The 19734-nt window shown below is 35.3% G+C and overlaps 2 protein-coding genes across 3 annotated transcripts in view; both read left to right on the forward strand.

Annotated features, from left to right (window-relative positions):
• Nucleotides 1–7840, forward strand: part of LOC119776201 — a 101038-nt gene extending 93198 nt beyond the window's left edge. For both annotated transcript variants that reach the window (XM_038274487.1, XM_038274488.1), the window contains exons 9-12: nucleotides 6374–6427; nucleotides 6508–6604; nucleotides 6691–6738; nucleotides 7399–7840. In XM_038274487.1, the coding sequence (XP_038130415.1) occupies nucleotides 6374–6427; nucleotides 6508–6604; nucleotides 6691–6738; nucleotides 7399–7558 (359 nt within the window). In that variant the 3' untranslated portion in view covers nucleotides 7559–7840. The remainder of the gene's footprint in view (nucleotides 1–6373; nucleotides 6428–6507; nucleotides 6605–6690; nucleotides 6739–7398) is intronic.
• Nucleotides 7841–11199: 3359 nt separating this feature from the next.
• On the forward strand, nucleotides 11200–18861 carry LOC119776207 (OX-2 membrane glycoprotein-like). The gene is made up of 6 exons (XM_038274496.1): nucleotides 11200–11326; nucleotides 14975–15310; nucleotides 15407–15709; nucleotides 17099–17288; nucleotides 17364–17411; nucleotides 17571–18861. The coding sequence occupies exons 1-4, from the start codon at nucleotides 11272–11274 to the stop codon at nucleotides 17185–17187; spliced, it is 783 nt and encodes a 260-aa protein (XP_038130424.1). The 5' UTR covers nucleotides 11200–11271; the 3' UTR covers nucleotides 17188–17288; nucleotides 17364–17411; nucleotides 17571–18861.
• The last annotated feature ends 873 nt before the right edge of the window (nucleotides 18862–19734 follow it).

The raw sequence follows: 19734 nt of genomic DNA on the forward strand, positions 1-19734 counted from the left end.
CTCTGTTCGAAAACCTAGGACGGGTCCTCCATGGACGCGGTCTACCTAGACTGGATCCTTCGAAGTCCTTGAAAATAAGGAGACTGGAAGAGTTTTGGCTGTAAATTCGACCAGGTCTACCCTTTGGCGGGTTTTACCGCCGTATGCTCTGTTGCTTAGCATACACACAAAGCAGGAAAAGAACGAATACAGAAGTTTTCAAAACTGTTTATTTATTTCTTTTTTATTGTGAAGTGAACAAAGACTACACTCACAAGAATCTAGAGTGGAATAAATGTTCCAACAGCCGGGAGCAGGACCAAATAAAATCAAATGTAATGATAGAAACCTTAGTCAGTTAAATAACCTGCTGCTGTCATTCTGCACATCTCTGATGTTGCTGCTATTTTCAAATATCCATTACTGTAAAATTGTCCATAGCTGCATATTGGTTATTTATTCCCCAGTTTTATATTGTTAAAACACTTTACAGTATTTTATTGTTTATATTTTAACTCTTCCCTATTATGTTATTCTTATACATTTTTCTAAGGTCCACGTTTGTGTGACCATTTTCAATAATCTTTCTGCTGCTGTAAATTTTCCCATTGTGGGAAAATAAAGGGATTTTCTATTCTATTCTATAAAAGGGGTAGAAAGATATAAGTAAATCTAAACAATATATTTATAAAAAATATATCTGCAAAATCTCTAATATTCAACAACAAAAAATACAAAGTTAAGCATATTGTGCAAAAGAGCAATAAAAAGATAAAAATCCTATCAGATTTATAGTCCCCACCCTGCAGATCTATTAGAATCTGTCCTTAAATTACAGCCAAACTCATTTACACAGTAACAGATTAAAACCTTTAGATAGACCAAACATTACCGCCACATATCTGACTCAGTAACCATTAAAACAACTATTTTCATTCATTTCAGACGGAACTATTCACAGAGTTGTATTATATTAAACTGAACTTCCAATTTTCACCACTGTTCACAGTGGTGAAAATCTCTGATCACAGCTTGCTTGGTCTCGCAATGAATCCTGGGATATCCAAGAATACCGAGGATACATCAGACCCGTCCTTCAAATCGGGCAAAAAGAAGGACGCATTTTAAGGCCGCATAACGAGGACTCTTGGAATCCGACCAGACCTCGGCGCCGAGCTATGACGTAATCGGCCTTCGAATCCGGTCTTCTAAGGATGCGTCCTAGGTTTTCGAACAGAGCCTATGGATATCCTGAGGAGCAGCTTAGCAGACTGACACCTGGTTCCTGAAGGGCTCAGCTTTCAGATGAGGAGATCTGTCTCCTTTTCTCAGTGTGACGAGTGTTTTCCTTCCAGACTTGAAAGGCCAGCTTATCCAGTGGATCTGGAAAATCCCAATACTGGCAAACACTGTGGCCAGGAAGTGAAGAGAGTCTGCTCCTTAAGTACTCCTCAGGAAGTGATGACCCAATAGGCTGCAGGTGTGAGGTGAGGAGAACAGGGAGCCCTCCAGATCAGCAGAGGACAATGGCACCATCTGGTGGGTGCACAGTGGAACTGCAAAAGAGCAAAACAAGCCCCACAAACTGGAATCCTAACCACTCCCACAGACTGCCACTCTGGGTCTCTGAGCAAAACCCTCAACCCCACACTGCTCCCTGGGTGCCCCATGGTTGCAGCCCACTGCTCCCCAAGGGGATGGGTTAAATGCAGAGGTTAATTTCTCCAATGTGAGATCAATAAAAGTTGATTATTAAAAGTTATGTTTCCTATTATATCTGGCGTAAAAGAAATTCCACATTTCAAATGAAAAATATTCACACCAACAGTATAAACACGGTGGTGGTGGTGTGATGGCCAGGAGTTGTTTAGCTGCTTCACAACCTGAAAGACCTGCGGTGATAAATTGAACCATGAATTATGTTATCTACTAATAAATCTTTCAGCAAATCTACCTCTGAACAGCGGTAGAGAAACAAAACAGAGTTTGGAGCGGCCTAGTCAAAGTCCTTATCTGAATTCCCATTGAGATCCTGTGGCGTGACTTTAAAAGAACTGCTTATACTAAAAAACTGTTCATTGTGACTAAATGAAAGCAAATCTGAAGTTTAAAGCTAGAAGGAATAAAATAAACTAAATTGCCCAAACGATACCATATTTGCTTAATGCATGATGAGACATTTATTCAAAGAAAGAAATACTGTGTTTGATATGTATTAAAACCACAAAAAAAGAGAAAAATAGGAATACATGAAAGGATCAAAATTCATCCCATGATCCTTCTTTTAATCGACATTAATTTATCAAACTGGTCACGGTCTATTGTTTATACCTGTTTTTTTAGAAAATGCTGAGGTTCTCTTTAAAAAAAAAAGCGCCCCTCATACTGTATACAGATTCAGGGCGATACATTCAGTTTTTTTTTGTTTTTTTTGTTTTTTTAACATGCATTTGCAATGGCAAAACACAAGGCATTTAAAAATGTATGTTTTGGGTATTTCAAAATACCTCATATCTCAAAATATTTAATTTATTTAGAGTGTCACTTTTGTATAATTATTGACAGCTGAACATGCTGGGATTGATCCGTTTGGACAGGCTTAAAAAATGTGTTTGTTTAATTATCAACAGTAAGAGTTTGAGCTCCCTCCAAAGATTCTCTATTGGGTTTAGGTCTGGGGACTGGCCAGAACCCTCATATGCTTCTCTAGAGCCACTCCTTGGTTATCCTGGCTGTGAGCTTTCATTGTTATGTTACATTCTAATGTTTTTTTTTTTGTTGTTTCCTCCTTACTTAAGGCATGTCTTGTATATGGCTAATACATTTTTATTTTACTAATTTATTGCATATTTATAAAAGTAAATAAGCTTCAGTGCCTGTGCTCAAGAAAAAAATTCTACTCTAATGACCAAAGTATTCATATTTTACTGTATCTGTACGAAAACAAAATAATTTTTAGTTGCAGATTTGAAATCAGTTTCAAGTAGTAAAATTACACTTCCTCTTTCTCTGTTACAAGAATTGTACTGTACATTCCACATTCTGTAGATTTTGCATGCTTGAACCTGTGCACTCAAACCTTTGAGTACACAAAGGAGTTGGCTGAAGTTCAGGAAGTTGTGGAATTGTATCCCATGGTTACACTGTGGGCTACATGTTACTGAAGCTTCTACCCCTAAACTAAACGTGTTACACTACTGCCACCTGCTGGTATCAAGCACTATGACTTTTGGAGATGGCGCGCTGAATCCAACCGTTGCTATGTATGGGAACCCATCCAACTGGGTTAAACTTGTAAAGTGAAAGTAAAGTGAAAGTAAAGTGCTGAAAGGCTGTGGCATGTCATTTTAGCATTTATTAGAAGCGCTATCCTCTCTTACGTTCCATTTGTTGTTCCATAAAAAAATATTCTTCTAAAATAAGATTCTTCTGGTCAAAACTACATTCCTACTTGTCTAATTTCAAATATAGGTATCTTTAATTACATATTTGCCAGCAAAACGTAAAATTAAAAAAATAATGTACTAGTAAAATTAAACTTTCAGATACCTAGAATTCTTTACAAATTCTAAGTTACCGTTTTCACATTTATTAACTTGACTGAATATATATTTCAGGTGTCTAAAATGCATTTTTTTTCAGACATAAAAAAACATAATTCTTCCTATCTAAATAAAGAATTCAGATATCTTAAATGTAATTCTTACTACTACAAATTATATCACATTTCCTATTCATATGCATTGGGTGTTTACTTCCAGATATCTAAAATAATGTTCTTCATATCTAAAACAGAATTCTGACATGCATTTTCTTCAATTTTAGACCTCCACAATACAGTTATTACTAGTCAAAATGAAAATTTAAGATATCAAGATCTAATATAATATTCTACATATCCAGAAATCCAATTATTGACATTAAAGATATATTTTTGATAGTAGAAATTTCCTTACAGATATCAACTATTGAAATATGACTAGTTAAATTGGAATTTCAGATATCTAAATTTGAATAATGCCTATACAAAATCCAGTTTAACATACAGGCATTTTTTGACTAACTTTCAAAAGAATAATGGGGTTAAGTTTTAAAATAAAATTGGCAGGCTGGCTAGTCATATTTCTATTATAGATAGCATGCTATCTAAAGCTGCGTTTTGGATAGGCATTATTAATATTCTGATATCTGGAATTCTAATTTAACTAAACAAAATAATTAGTTGATATCTGTAATGACATTTCTACTTGTAAAAATATATTTTTAATGTAAAGAACAACAATTTCTATAAATTTAGAATCTAAATTATTTTTGATATCTGAAATTATCATTATGACTAGTATTAATTATATTATAGAGATCTGATTCAGTTTTAGACATCCAACATTTTTATTTTAGATAGAAATAATGTTATTTTAGATATCTGGAATTAAAAGCCCAATACACATAAATAGGAATTTCAGTTGCACTAGTAATAATTACAGTAAGATATATAAAATGTTTATTTTGGATAGGACGAATGTTATTTTAGATTCATGCAATGGTAATTATGAATAGGAAGAAATTCATTTGAGACATCTAGATTACAGTCAAGTTATTAAATGTCAAAACGGCCTGCCATACCTACCTACCGCCCCTTCAGTTACACCTCCCACAGTTCAAATTCTGGCGCACACATAGCAATCATGGAAACCTTTGCTGTCCTATATTTTTTTATCCTGTCGGGAATTTTCATTAATGGTAAGATAAACATAAACATATACATATATATTTATCTTTATGTCATAGTTCTATGTTGATAATCAATGAGAAGCCATGTTCTTATCAAAATGAAATGCTTTGTAAGTAGCAGCAGATTATTTCATTTCATTGTTACAGAACACATGTCCAGTAATACTGAACTTTTCAATATCTTATCGTTTTTCAACCACAGACTTAAAGTATATGCAAGAGACAAATATGGAATAGTGTTGAAAACTAATTACTAAGGACCTTTATACATTCTTTTGGGGTTTTTTTGTTTTAACAAAAATATTTAATTTGGGGCTTTTTTTGTACCTGATTTACTCAGATACTCTAAAATCCTCAAAATGCATGCAACACTTATAAATAAAAATGAAAGAGTAAGTAAAATATGTTGTGGTTAGTAACTGTGAAACCTTGAATCAGAGTAAGGGTTTTATGAGGGGTTGTAAAAGCCAGGTTCAGGTTACAGTCTCCTGATCTCCTTCATACAGGTGAGGCTCTGATTCAAACCCAGCAGACTGTGTGGACAGCAGTAGGAGACCAAGCCGCTCTAAGCTGTCAGCTCAAGGAGGAAAAAGATGTCCTCCAGATCACCTGGCAGAAAGTCCTCCCTGATGGAGAGAAGAATCTCGCCACCTACACCAAGAAATTTGGTTGTAGAATGAACGATGATCTGAAGGAGAAGATGAATTTTCAGCACAAAAATCTTCAGAGCTGCTCCATGGTGATCAGGAAGGTGACGGAGGAGGATGAAGGCTGCTACAGATGTTTGTTTAACACCTATCCTGGAGGAGCTCTTATAGGCTGGACCTGCCTCAGACTCTATGGTGAGGAAAGGAGACATGCTGTGGAAGATGAAAACATCTCAGCTATCTCTATCTCTGCCCTGAGATAGCGACCTGCCCAGGGTGTACCCAGCCTCTCGCCCTTTTACAGCTGGAAATAGGCCCCTGCATCCCTAGAGACCCCAGCGTGACGGAAAATGGATGGATGGATGAATATTTCATTGTTTTAAATCTTTATAATTATGGAATATACAGTGTTGGTGTGTTATATAAAATCCTACAAAAATACACTGAAGTTAGTACCGGTAGCTGGAATATGAAGTTTAGAAAGGTAGGAAACAGTTAGTTTGAGAAAAAGGCAACGTCTGCACACTGCTAGAACATCTCACAAAGAGGAAACAGAAAACATTTGTTTATTAGAGCAGCATTTTAAAGTAATAATCGCTCCAACTCTCATGAAATCACATGATTTCTTATTTTTCTCTCCCCAGAGCTGCATGAACCCATCCTTGATATCAGGAGATCGAATGTTTCTGCAGAGTCAGTTGTGTCCTGTTCAGCCACAGGTCGACCTGCTCCCACTGTAACACTGACTGTTCTACAGCAGACCCTCAGCTTCTCCCACTACAACAGCAGCAGTGTGACCCACAGCAACGGTACAGTCACCGTCACCACCACAGCTCTGCTGTCAGCTTCCAGCAGCACACAGGTTGGATGTTCAGTGTCAGTGCTCTCTGCTGCTCCCAGAGAGAAGCTGATCACCGTTCCTGGATTTAAAGGAACATCTGGAGATGGTGAGGAACCCTTTTTAAGACTCTCATGTATGCTCAGTTCTGGATTCTGATGTTTGTTTTCTTTGACAGGTTTAAAAGAAAAGTCTGTGGATTTAGACCCGAGGGAAGAGTCTGTAGATCAGAGTAAGTTTAAACTCTATTTTTGCTGTCTGATTTCTGTTTAGTTGATTGATTCTGTAAAATTTTTGTTATTTTTCTGAAAGATTTCAACTGGATCTACGCAGTGGTTGTGGTAACTCTGGCCTGTTCTTGTTGTCTCGCAATCTTCACCTACTGGAGATATAAAACTTATAAAAACAGGTAATTTTCTCCTTTCGCCGTTTTTCATCTACAACCTTTTAAAGCATCTTAATGCTGGTTATAAACTACAACTTTTCTTCCCTCAGGGGCCCCGAGCAGAACAAAACACCATTAAGAACAACCCCTAAGGAAGGGTGAGAACATTTTCGCACAGAAAGTAATTTAGTTCTGTTTGTGATGTGGTTCTAGTTCTACCTTCAATCTTTTTTTAAATGCAGTTGTCACCAGATCTGGTATCAGTTCCTCCTGTTCATTCAGACCTTTAGTATGCAGATTTCTGCTGAATGATATAATTTCCTAGAGGCGTACCACAGGGCTCTGTTGTAGGTTGTTTTATGGATATTTTATACATTATAATCCAATCTAAAATAATTAACTGATTCCAAAAGAAGATCAAATAATTTAACATAGTCTCAATATTTTAAGTCCAAATATAATATTTATGCCAACAAGTCATTATTTATAGTTTTATATCAACCTTTAAAACAGTACATTTCTCTTTAGTTCAGTTTAAGTTATTTCATAATGCAGACAAAACTCAATGGTGCTGCTTGTTATATGTGAATATATCATATATATCCACAAGGTGGCACTATAACATAGTTTAGGCTGAAAACTTCATGAGGGAAACCAAAAAGTATTTCAATCTAAAGTCAAACTAAAGAGGAATATTGTTTATTATAATCTGTGACTCATTGTCTCATCAGGTCTTTTTGTTATCATTCTTTTCATCGTGTTTTTTCATTGTCTAACTTTGCTAACTGGTTTTATTGTATACTTTCTGTCTTTTCCAGGGCTTCTGCTAAAGTGGTCAAAACACCTTTACTGACGTTGATGAATGAGTGTAGACAGAGAACATCTACCAAGAAAAGTCCAGAAAACAATAGAGCCAAAGCATCACCTTCATATGCTCCAAAAAGGTTGTTTTCTGATGAGTCTGACAATTTAACATGAGAGTAGAAGACCCTGTTGGTTATGTTTGGTCTAAATTAGGGTTCTGTTTTATTTGATAAACCAAACACTGATATGTAGGTGAAACTGTCTGTATATTTCTCTATCTGTGTTTCTGTGAGGAACTAATCTCTGACTGTCATTTTTTTCTCATAATTCATGAACAATTATTTTTTTACAGTAGGGGACAGAAATATATTTTATATTGATAATTTCCATGTTCTTGTTAAACTGCTTTAAAATGTATTGATTTATCTGTTTAAACTATAAAGATGATTTTTCTTGTGGGAAGCCTCGTTGAAAGCATCTTTATTTTATTTACATCTACCCAAAAAAGGTTGGTATAACCTTTTCCCTTTTTTCTGTTAGGTTTATTATTTATACATCATGTGCATTGTTATTTTGTTAGTCAGATTAGACAGAGCAGAAGGCCTTCCTTCATGTGGTGGATGTCACGGTGTGTACGGAGGTCCTCTAATCAAGACAGCCTTCGTGTCTTTAAGAATACACAGGATATGGGCACATCTTGGAGCCGGTGTGATAGAGGATAGCTATCTGTAACCCTGAAGCATAGAAGCAAGCTGCATGGAGTTCAAGACATGGATGGAGTATCAGTTTCTGATACAGACAGCTAAACATCAACATGATGCAACACATAGACCCATGAGCTATAAGAAGCAGGTGATGACCTTGCACAGCTGTGGTCTCAAAAATCAATTAATATTTTTTCTGGTCAAAGTTTGTAATTTGAGTTGAGCGACTTAAATGTTCCTTTAATCCTCTCGGTCTGTCTTGTTTTACCTATAGATACATTCACCAAGCATAGGGAAAGTATTCAAACCAATTAAACATTTTCCAGAAAATCACAGTCAAACCTCCAGTGGTAAATTGTGATGTTTTTTTCTTTTAGACTTTTTACAGTTAAAATGCAACTGAAGAGTGTTGAATGCATTTTTTCAGCCCATTTCAGTCAACACTTTGTATTAACATGTTTTACTGCAGCTTCAGTAGCAAAGATTTTAGTTTAAGTCATTTCAAGATTTGCAGAAGAGCCAAATATCAGTCAGATGGGATCTGCTAGAAGTCTTGCCCCAAGCTTGGCATAAATGCATGCCATACTTTTTAATTCATTAATTTGTAAAAAAAAAAAAAAATCTTTTGAAAACAATGCATTAATTTCCATCTACTTCACATTTGAGTAGCCCTACTACTTGTGTTGGAATTACATATAATGCCTCAAAAGGTCAATGTTGTGTTTGGAAAACGCTCCATAAAATAATCTAACAATGAAGAATTTATGCATTTTAATGTTGTCGTTAGTAATTAGGACACAAACTAACACTATTATGTGTTAAATCCATCAGTTCTTCCATGGAAATGTTATCTCTTGTTTTATCTAATATCACTGTATAATTTAGTCCTATATAAACACACTTCTATCCGATCAAAGTGCTGTTAGGTAACAATCTGACAGCAAAGTGTTGATTAGGGTTCCTCCAGGCTTGTGTAATCCAACATTTCCTAAACCTGCCAGTACAAATGACTTTTACCCATTTGTGTGTATTTTCTTCTAACTTCTAGATATCCAGATTATGATTAACTTTATTTATCCCTTTGGTTTGTACCTCTGGAAAAATAGTTTTCTTGAAACAACACAACACCGAAAGACACTGTCACTCATAAACAAAGAGCAATAAAAAATGAAATGAAGGAAAAGATGTAAAATTAACCAATAAGAGTAGAAAATGAAAATAGAGATGCGCATTTATAGTATAAATATATGGAACATAATAAATAAGCATATAATTAAACTAATATAATTATCTATATCAGGCAGCATGGTGTTGCAGTGGGTAGCACTGCTGCCTTGCTGCAAGAAGGTTCTGGGTTTGATTCCTGGGCCGGGGTCTTTCTGCATGGAGTTTGCATGTTCTCCGTGTGCATGCATGGGTTTAGTCTGGGTACTCCGGCTTCCTTCCACTGTCCAAAAACATGACTGCTAGGATAATTGGCTTTTCTAAATTATCCTTAAGTGTGAGTGTGTGTGAGCATGGTTATGTGTCTTTTTTTTGTCTCTATGTTGCCCTGCAACAGACTGGCGACCTGTCCAGGGTGTCCCCCCGCCTCTCATCCACCGTAACCCTGACAAGGAATAAGCGCGAGAAAATGGTGGGGTGGGTGGAAATATCTGTATCTCTACAACAACAAAAAATTCCCCTCTAGATGTCTGAAAAGGATTTAAGACCAGTAACCAATTGTTACTGGTGGCTTTTTTTTATTATTTCACATATCAAAAATAAAGAAAACATTCCAGATAATTTCACCAAAAATGTATTATTAGTAAAAATGTAATTCCAGATATCTACAACTGCAGGTTTATTAAGAATTATTTAGTTGTGGATTTCCTTGATTGCCATTCTTCCTATATCTTTGCTGCTTACATAAAAAAAAAAAAATGTGTGCAAACGTTGTTACATTTATCAGTTATGGACATATATGTGTTATGGAAAAATGTACTTTTTGTACATATCTGATATTAAGTTCTTACTAGTAGGATTCCAATTTCAGATCGTCTAAAATCAAGACTGGCTGCACACTGGCTCAGATTAGATTAACTTGCATAATGGCCATCCAATAAGTTCAATGTTAAGCTGGTTGTTCAATCTTAGATCAATAGTATATTTTTCCTTCATAGGTTGTTTTTCTCTCATTAGGGATTGCCACCTTGTAGTTTGCATGCCTCAATGACCTTAAAAGAACTTTAATTGCAGCTTCGCTTCAGGTGGGACACTCAAACTGAGCAGTGTAGAGGCAATCCATTTATGTCAGGTTAGACACAGTTTATATAATTTAATTTATTTAATTCACTCAATAATATTCAAAAGCAGTAGAAACTTATATCCATCCCCTATTCAATTTTCAAGCTTCTTCCATAAATTAACACTTTTAATAGAAATTTATCTTTCCATTGTTGCCTTTCTGGATCAAACTCTTCAGAGCCCCATTTTTTCAATGCAGGTTAGTCAATGACTATATGTAATGACATTTCTACTAGTAGAGATATAGTTTTTAACTAAGAAATTTAATTTCTGGATGTCTAGAATATTATATTCGCTTATATAAAATGGTCAATATGAACAGTATTAAATGAAATAGGAGATCTGAAATTAATTTCAAGACATCTAGAATGTTAATTTTTAATAAGAGGACTGTCATTTTAGACATCTGAAAGTAAGAAGCTCCATTTTTATGAATGGGGGGAGAGACATCATTTGGAGTAAGAATTATATTCAAAATATCTGAATGCTCATGCCAGATGGGAAGAAGGTTATATTGGATGTCTGGAATGTTTGTGTTGACAACAAAGGATTTTATCAAATACATATTCACACAAGATAATAAATGTAAAAAAAAAAAAAAAGACCTATCAAAATTTGAAAAGATTTATATGTCTCTGAAACTTTATCGTTACTTGTACAATTTAATTTAGGGTTCTGTTAAAAAAATATGTAGCTAATTCAGGACAGTTAAAACTACAGGTCTGACGAGTAGGACTGGTTGTGACGAGGAAGTAGTTTGTTTGCTTTGAATAAATGCCATAATTGCCTGCCTTATACAGCGTCACTTCCGCATTACGAAGTGCGAATGTGGGTTTTATCTCAGCTGCAAATCATCAGCGACGACGAGAAATATGAGGAGGGGTTAAGAATCGCAAAATGCGAGCCGATGTTTTATTTAACTGTCTTTTATTGAACACCATCCTTCATACAGGTGAGGGATTATTTTTTATATATTTTTTAAACTAAGTATGTTTTTTGAAATATTTACAAACTTTTTATTATGATTTAAAGTAAAATTGCCAAAGGGTTGGCATCAACATAGGTGGATGTTAATTAAAAATTGAATGATCAGTTTAGCCCTACAGTGAAGTAAAGGCTATTTGTTTTTTTTTTTAAACGAAAGCAAAAGTGAGATTTTTTGCTGGTAAGAAAACTATCCAGTAAGGATCCTGTGTTGATATAATAAAATAAATAAATAAAATAAAAATATCCAGAAAGGTTCATACAAGAAAATACTTATTTCCCATATCACTGAAATGTTGATGCTATAGTGTTCCTTCATTTAGTTAATTATTGTAGTATAACAGGAAGTAAGATGGACCTAATCCAGCTTTGTTTCCACAAAAGAGCTGCTGACTATATATATATATATATATATATATATATATATATATATATATATATATATATATATATATATATATATATATATATATATATATATATATATATATATATATATATATATATGTATATCAAATGGTTTGTTTTCTCTTCATCTAGAACTGTTTTCTTTTTTGTTTGGTTTTTTATATTAAGCTTTAATCCTTGTTTCATCTAATTTAGCCTCCTGATTTACTCCCAGGTTTAGTCCATTGCTCAGTCTAGATGAATAATCTCCCTTAGGATTTTAGGATTAATTAAACCAACAATAAACTAAATTAAATTCTTAAAGCTTCCAGGTTTGCCTCTCAAACCCATAGGAGATCCACAACAGAAAAGAACCATTGCATTTTAATTTTCAAAAGATCAGCCAAGAAAACACCAACCACATACAGAGAGGATGTGCAGAACAACTCAGTTATCCAGGATTGATAAAGGAGGGACCAGAGGGATGTAAAGGTCCATTAAATATGTTTAAACACATGTACCAAAATGAAACATCCACAGAAATGCTGTCTTGTGTTATGGTGAGTTTTTATAGAATCTAAAGCCTCCTATAAGGTCGGAATTGTCAACTGTAAAAATATAATAAGATAATGAGTTAAGATTTTGAAGCCTTAGCCTATTACCAAATATTCATACTAAGTGTAGTTTGCACGGTTCCTGCATTAGTGCGTAGGTTTGCATAGGGACCATAGGGACATGTCCCTACCAAAATTTTGGACCGACCTATTTGTCCCTACCAATAATTCGATGTGAATAACATTTTTTATATAACATGTTTACAATTTACAATTGAGCGTGGTGGATCACACACAGCCACTGTGTGAGCAGCTGCAGCTGCTGCTGCCGCTCCGACTGAATCCTGACCGGTTTTTCCTGTCCTTTAAATCAGTAACTATGCGGTTTAGCTCCACTCTCATTGGTTGTTCTGCCTCAAGTTCCGCCTTCTCTCTTCCTGATTGGCTGTTTTCTATACGAGCGTGTGCGTGCTTAGAGCACGAAATAATAATTTTATTCACGCTAGTTTCTTCAATTAATATTAGGCTACAAAACTAGTCCTGATGAAAAAAAACAAACAAAACGTATCTACACTAAAACACGTGAAAGCGACTGATTGCTGGTTCTTAGCCACAGCCGACTGAAAAAGAAAATATGAGGGTTTCCCTTTTAACAATACTTCATTGCAATTACTGTTTTAATTTTATGACGACCCTTTGAGGCAGGTTTTATTTCTTTTATAGAGTATAACAACACGACATGGCGCGTAAACATCTTATATTTTTGTTTAGAAAGCCTATAGTTGCTATTTCTTTGACTATTTCTACTTTTAAAAATATTATATAGCCAATAACAAACAGAGGAACACTATTTACATTGATTTTATCTCACATAGATTTCCACATAGTCCATAAGTTAATTAGTACAAACATTAGTGTTTGAATGTTAAATAAAACATTTTTGAATCCGGCTGTTTATTTTGAATATTATTACATTACAGACAAGATGGTGTTATATTTTCTTTTAATAATTGTTAAAAGTGATTTTATATTGGAATAAATTTAGTCCCATTCTTAGTGTTGTGTTTTGTAGATGATGCCACTAAATGTAAATACAATAAATGTATTTGCGTCCCTTGAATTTGTCATTTTGCGTTGGTTCATGATACAGAGAGAGCATTTAAAAAATAAGAGTGTTTCACCTGTTTACCTTTGCACAATTATATATCTTCAAAAGAAAATGGAGGATAAATCCGCGGGCATATTTAGACTATATTTGGTTAAATAGGCACATATTTACCTACTGTCTTAGTTACTGGTAAGTTTAAATGCAAACCTTTTCAAAGTGGAAAAAAGGCATAATTCCTCATTCATCAGAGCCGGTGATGCTTTTAACATTGATAAACAGCATCTAGTGTGTGTAGTGCTTATAAAATTAGTATAAATGTAGCAAGAAATTCTGCCTTTCTCTTTAAACGAAATGCATCCTGATGCTCACGTCAAGCATAAAAAAGCAGGCACAATTTTGCATTGGTAAAATGAAATTAATGAAACTCTGGACCAATAAGGTCCCTAACAAAGTGGAAATCGAACCTACGCCCTTTATTAGTGCCAGTAATCCAGTAATAACTCATTTATTTCGCATTGTTTATTTTACCTGAGCTGCATATAATTATTAATAAACACAGATGTTAGATTCTTAGTTTACAGTAGATGCAAGTATTTTAGTAGGGCCCATAATTTTAGTTCATTTCAGGAGGGCACTTTTTTGTCCAGAAGAGAAAAGGGCAGGTGCTCTAGCACCACATAGTGCCCCTCTGTGGACGTCACTGATCAGATTTGTAGTTCACGCACTGCACCAAACCAATTTGCAAAGGGACAGATAAAACCTTTTATAAAACAAACATTACCTGCCACATATATGACTACCTAAACATTTAAGTTAAATATTCTATTAATTTAAGACAAACTTATTCACATACTTGTATTATTCCCCCTGTTAGTGGGGAACAGAAGGGGAACAGACAGGACATAGCTGGGTATGGGGCATTGCAGGCTGCCAAAAGAAGCCAAACGACCCCCATTCCACTCGTTCATCCTTTTAAATTTGCATGTTTTTTAAACAAAAACAAGGCTTTGTTGGGCTACTGTATAAAGCCTCAAACTCAATGCTATTTCTAACATTTTAAATCAAAAAAGGTTCCTGGATGGTAAGTGACACATATTCAAAGTTGGAAACAAAGTCAAGTGGATTGTTTTGGGTTTTTTTTTACTTTTTTTTTTTTTTTACTGGATTTGTATTATTCAGACTTTCAAGAAAATGTCAGATACAGGACAAAAAAAAATAAAATATCTGCATTGTGAACGTCCCTCCAGCATGTGAATCTAAGACCTTTTAGACCTTGAAACTCCTATACCATGCTAAGGTTTGGGTTCAATGAAGTTATATCTCACACACATCTCTGTTTATCCCATCATCTGGAAAAAGAAAACATTGCACAAGTGCAAACTTACCAGGAGAGGTCTCTGCCATGTTTGCTGTAAACCTAACAACATCCATCACCTTGTATGCTAAAAACATAGTGGCATGGGCATCTTAATGTGATTTGGGTACTTTTCTTCAAAGGGCCAGGAAGCTGATGAGAGATGATGGTAGAGTATTAATTCTAAAGACATTCTTTTTTTGTTTTTTTTAGGTCAGTTGGCCCCCATAAAAACAAGTAAGACTGTGTGGGCACCAGTGGGAGGCCAAGCCTCTCTGAGCTTTCAGCTCACTGAAGATAAAGATGTCCTCCAAATCACCTGGCAGAAAGTCCCTTCCAATGGGGAACTAAATCTCGCCACCTACACCAAGAAATATGGTTACAGAGTTAGAGCTGGTCTTGAGAAGATTGATTTTCATTGTGAAAATCTTCAGAGCTGCTCCATGGTGATCAGGACGGTGATGGAGGAGGATGAAGGCTGCTACCAATGTCTGTTTAACACCTATCCTAGAGGAGCTCTAATTGTCAGGACCTGCCTCAGACTATATGGTGAGTAAAGCAGTCATGCTGTGGAGCATCAAAACATCTGTAATGGCTCTTTTCTACACAAATGTGATCTTGCATACCTTTTTTTCCTCATCCCAGAGCTGCATGATCCCATCCTTGATATCAGGAGATCGAATGCTTCTGCAGAGTCAGTTGTATCCTGTTCAGCCACAGGTCGACCTGCTCCCACTGTAACACTGACTGTTCTACAGCAGAACCTCAGCTTCTCCCACTACGACACCAGCAGTGTGACCCACAGCAACGGTACAGTCACCGTCACCACCACAGCTCTGCTGTCAGCTTCCAGCAGCACACAGGTTGGATGTTCAGTGTCAGTGCTCTCTGCTGCTCCCAGAGAGAAGCTGATCACCGTTCCTGGAGTTAAAGGAACATCTGATGATGGTGAGGAACTGTTTTAAAGTTATTAGGATAACTTTGTTGTCATTGACCGACTGCGTCTTGCAGTAGTAATCAATACCCTTGGACTCTTGGCAGCAGTAATACTCTCAAGTGGAATGTTCAAGTGGAAAATGTGTCTCTGCAAGTCATCAGTTCTTCAGTGAAATCATAGATGAATAACAATTTTAATAAAAACCTATCAAATAATCAATTTATGTAGATATTAGTGCTTGTAAAGATCTATTTTAAGCAGAATGTTTATTGATACAAGTAGGTAAGTAATGACGATGGATAATATTTACGCCCCAGATCTCAAAACTGAAAGAATTTTATTCACTATACCTTTTATTTAGAAAATATGGATGTTTTGCTCGTTAATTTTCCTGTTGGAACAGTGTAGTTTGACCCTGAGGTTCTGGTGCCTATCCCCTTTCGACCACCCCTAATTGTACATTGGTTATTGCCTGGCCACACTTGTAGAAATTTTCTGGCTACGCCTCTGACAAAGAGAAACTGAAATGGGGATTTTATGTGATGGATTAATACAGCTTAGAAAGACTCACACAGAAGATGGGCAACTATAGGAAGTTTTACTGGCCTGAGAAATACAGATGTTGGTGCATAGGCCCCAGTTGTAGTCTTTAAGCAAAGATAACTACTATACATTAGCATATAAATGCGAATAGCTACGTTTTCTTCCCCTTAGACCTATCACTGCTGTTGGAATAGAGGCTAAAGGAGACAGGGAGCCAGATGAAAAAAGGATGATGCGCACGCTCATCATCCTTGTTTTCATTATAGATTGTGATTCTGAAATGATAAAATGTGAAAAAGTTTAGACGTCATGAAATATTTTGACAATCAGCCAGTTTATTTAAAACAAAGCCCATATGTCAACAATGAGTGGTGAGGTTGCTTGTGGACCCAGATGCAGAAACGAGTGAAGCAGAGATGAGTTCTGAGAGGTTTAGTTGCAGACCATAGGTAGCAGAGGCAGAAATCCAACTTAAAATATTAAACGAACCAAAACCATGGAGACATCAGGGGAAAACGAGCCTGAGGACCCGGGGAGAGACGAGCTGAGTAGACAAGAACAGCAATGAGAAGGAACCAGCACTGAGTGACTGCAGAGGTGGAGTATTTAAGGAGAACAAAACAAAGGATGGACTAACGAGCTGAATGGGGAGCAGGTGTGGGTGGAACTTGCAAGAGGGAATCCAAGGGGAAACAATTATAAACATGATTTCTGGTCCTCCTATTGGAGGACCAGAAATCAGTTATATAACCTAAAATCCCAAATAAATTAATTTAAGGTTGTGGTTAAATTTGGGGAAAATGTAGAAAAACTACAAAGCTAGAACTAAGTGGTTCTGTTATTTAATCTTTGGACAGGTTTGGACAAAGACTCTGGACCTTATTACAAAGCTATTGGTAAGTTAATGTCTTGGCTTTGTGGCATTTTTATTCAGCCATATCTTTAACATCTTTGCTCTTTCTCTAAAAGAGTTTGTTTGATTGTTGTGGTGTTCTGCTTCGTGGCTTTTTTACCAATTTCCTGGCACAGAAGAACAAAACAGAACAGGTACTACTATCAGAGAGTCTATTGGTTTCGGCTATATTGTTGTTGTTGTTCTTAAACCCTGCATGTGTCACACAGGAGGCTTCAAAATGTGGAAAAAAATGGAACCCAAAGAAGAATTACTCAGTAAGTCTCTAGTTTGATCATTTATCATTACTAAAAGTTACCTATTCTCCTTTTTTCTGTACTTATTGATATTTTCATTGATAGTTCAGGAAATATCACATTCACTTTATTGATGAAATTTTGAGGATTTTTCATTTCAAAGCACTTTTTTCTTTTAAGGAATGAAGAATATCCTCTGCTGCAAAGAAACACTGAAGAAAAGACATGTAACCAGAGAAAACCCATAAAGCAAATTTCAACACCAGAAGCGTCATCACCACCTGATTTTGAAGGCTTTCCATCTAAAGATAGACTTAAAAGATTGAAAAAAACAAAATCTTTTTAAAATATTTATTTGTGAAATGCACAATGGTAAGCTTTCCACGGTGCATGTAGACACTGTGGTTGGGGTGAGGTTTAGAACTAAAGTTGAATTGAGTTTAGTTTAGGGTTAGGTAGGTGTTGGTAATAGTTAGTTTAAGGGTCTGGATTAGGCAATATAAGTTAGTGGGAAATGAATTGAAGTCAATAGAAAGTGCCTACAAGGCTAGTGTGACACAAAATGTTGAAGCTATAACATTAAATAAATCAGATAATAAATCTATAGTAGACTCCCAAACTGTAGGTTTCATGAAAAGCTCAAGCTGTGAAAAAAAAAAAGAAAAATGATTGATATTGAAGGCAAACAGCCTCATGCTGTCTCTAGAGTTATGTCTGAGGATGTGTTTTTAACGAGATGTGTGCCCCTTTCAGAAGCGCTGCGATCTGTAACGCTTAGCAAATTCTCTGGTCTGAGTAACATTACAATTTATGTCAAATCCTGTTGTCATCATGGTTATTTGATACGAATAGATTATGAATTGTTATTTAAAGAGTTTGTCCCAAGTTATCTCTTCTTGAGAAAAGAACCAGAGAGAGAATGCTGAAAGGTGTAAACACAAAGCTTTCCTTTACCTTCATTGAGTCACTTTGCTGTTTCCACCAATCCTCTGTTACAAAGGACGATGACCACTTTATTGTTTGCTGCGATGTCAAGTACCGTTGTCCCTTCCTTGTCATTCAAGCCACTAAATAAGGTAAACATGCCCACTGTTATATTCAACACTAGCAAAGGAATAACGTGAAGTTACGCAATAACAGTATATCAGGAAACAAGCGTAGCGCTAACGTCTGCTGGGATGGTGACCTCATCTGCCGAAATTAAACTTCTGTTTACTGTGCTAATAATGACTGAAATATAGAATTTATTCTCATAGAAGCTTTTCAATGGGTTTAGTAAAATCTACCAAATCTATTTTTGCTGCATTGTATTTTAACCAGATGTGGAGATTAAAACAAAACTGTTGCATGAAGACTTAAATTCATGAGTGACAGACTCTATTGGAGGACCAGAAATCATATTTTTTATGATTTATTTTTATGAATCTTTATTTCTTTTGTCACTGTACGTTTTGTTTTAAATAAACTGGCTGTCACAATATTTCATGACGTCTAAACTTTTTCACATTTTATCATGTCAGAATCACAATCTATACTGGGTTTTGGGGTTTTTTAGATGATAAACCGAAAGGAACTAGTAAATAATCATGTACTGAAAGGGAAACTATGTTTTACAACTTCTAACAAATACTCATGATGATTCAACAAAGATGTTGAAAATCTTGTCAAGCTTTTCTTTAATCTTACAATCGTGCTTCATCGCACCAAAAATACCTTTCACTAATAGAAACTTTTCAGATTTTATATTTTTCTAAATATTTTTAAACTACCTATTCATTTCGATCCACTTCAAAGTTAAGTACTACTTCAAATTGGTCTTTCAAATAAAAATACTAACAAAGTACACAAACTGGTTGTGGTTTGAAAATGTGACAGGAGTTTCAATACTTTAGAAATGTCTTGTAAAAGTAAATCAAATACCTTAAGAATAAATATATATATTATATGTTTTTTTTATAAGTAATTTGGAGACGAAATTCACAAGATTTCAGTTTCCGGTTTGATCAGATTTTCTATAATTAGATCCTATATAAAATATCTTTAAATGTTTTGTTTAGTAGTAATCTTAAGAAAGCAAAGTGAAATTTCTCAGTATAAAGTTGGGATGTGTTTAATCAGGGAAGTTTATGACTCAAATTGTTATAAGCAGAGATTCATTTTGTAGTTTAAGGCTGTTTTGTTTCAGCTGCATGTCATAATCAAAGAGACTCTTAATGGGTCTTTGAAAACTGTGGCTGATAATAAAAACACTTATTCTAAATTTAAGGAAAAGAAGGGTATTTGCCTGATGTATTGGGATGTTTCCGTCTGTCTCGCTATTATTAAAGCTCCTAAACTGTTCCTG

This window comes from Cyprinodon tularosa, unplaced genomic scaffold (assembly GCF_016077235.1).
Source record: "Cyprinodon tularosa strain WSP-4 unplaced genomic scaffold, ASM1607723v1 ctg919, whole genome shotgun sequence".
Taxonomy (NCBI): domain Eukaryota; kingdom Metazoa; phylum Chordata; class Actinopteri; order Cyprinodontiformes; family Cyprinodontidae; genus Cyprinodon; species Cyprinodon tularosa.

Coding starts and splice junctions, on each gene's coding strand:
- LOC119776207 (XM_038274496.1), top strand. CDS start 11,272: ATGCGAGCCGATGTTTTATTTAACTGTCTTTTATTGAACACCATCCTT. Junction 11,327..14,974: donor GAACACCATCCTTCATACAG/GTGAGGGATTAT, acceptor TGTTTTTTTTAG/GTCAGTTGGCCCCCATAAAA. Junction 15,710..17,098: donor TAAAGGAACATCTGATGATG/GTGAGGAACTGT, acceptor ATCTTTGGACAG/GTTTGGACAAAGACTCTGGA.